General features: G+C 59.5%; 1 protein-coding gene across 1 annotated transcript; it reads left to right on the top strand.

Moving 5' to 3' along the window:
• Positions 1-3: 3 nt before the first annotated feature.
• LOC105310091 (lysM and putative peptidoglycan-binding domain-containing protein 4-like) lies at positions 4-683 on the top strand (the record flags this gene model as incomplete). Its single annotated transcript, XM_011386307.2, has 1 exon — positions 4-683. A coding segment is annotated over one exon (512 nt), but the record flags the coding sequence as incomplete, so codon positions are not given.
• Positions 684-689: the final 6 nt, after the last annotated feature.

Genomic DNA, 689 nt, shown 5'->3' on the forward strand with positions numbered 1-689 from the left:
CAGAGACCCACGAGGAACTCAGACCCCTGGCGAGCCCCTCCCCGGAGACCAGAGTGACCTTCGAGGAGCATCCAGACCAAGACGGAACAGCCGTAAGCGCCAGCGCCCCGTCCAGCCCGCTGACAGATTTCTTCAGGGGCATTGACCAGAATATTGAGCGTGCGGTGCAGTCAGAGGTCTTCATCAACGACAGTCGCTGCGGAGAGACAGCCAGTCAGCCGCTCCTTCCGGCTCCTGCCAAGTCGCCGAAGAACGGGGCCGACTGTGGGATTCAGTGGTGGAATGCCGTTTTCATTATGCTGCTCATCGGGATCGTCTTACCCGTGTTTTATTTGGTCTATTTTAAAATACAAGCCACCGGCGAGATCCCCAGTATTTTGAACGCAACTGCCGTCCCCAATGGCTCGGTGGCAATGAGTGCAGCCCGAGGGCCAGCCCCCAAATCAGCAATTCCGGTAGCGACGGTCCCCGCTCCAGACAACCAGCTCAGGCACAGCACCTGGTGGGGGGACTAGCTGTCCTTTCTGAAGTCGGGCTGCAGCGCTGGGGCCCCTGCTGGGCATCAGCTGCCGTCGTCACATCCCAGGGTGCTGCGACATGGGGACACGTTTCAGAAGCCACCGTCGTGTTCTCAATTCAGGCCCTAATTGCCTCATCTAATCCAAGGCCGCGGGGCCAAAACGCCAGCA

The sequence above is a fragment of the Pteropus vampyrus genome, unplaced genomic scaffold (genome assembly GCF_000151845.1).
Source record: "Pteropus vampyrus isolate Shadow unplaced genomic scaffold, Pvam_2.0 Scaffold1075, whole genome shotgun sequence".
In the NCBI taxonomy this organism is placed as follows: Eukaryota; Metazoa; Chordata; class Mammalia; order Chiroptera; family Pteropodidae; genus Pteropus; species Pteropus vampyrus.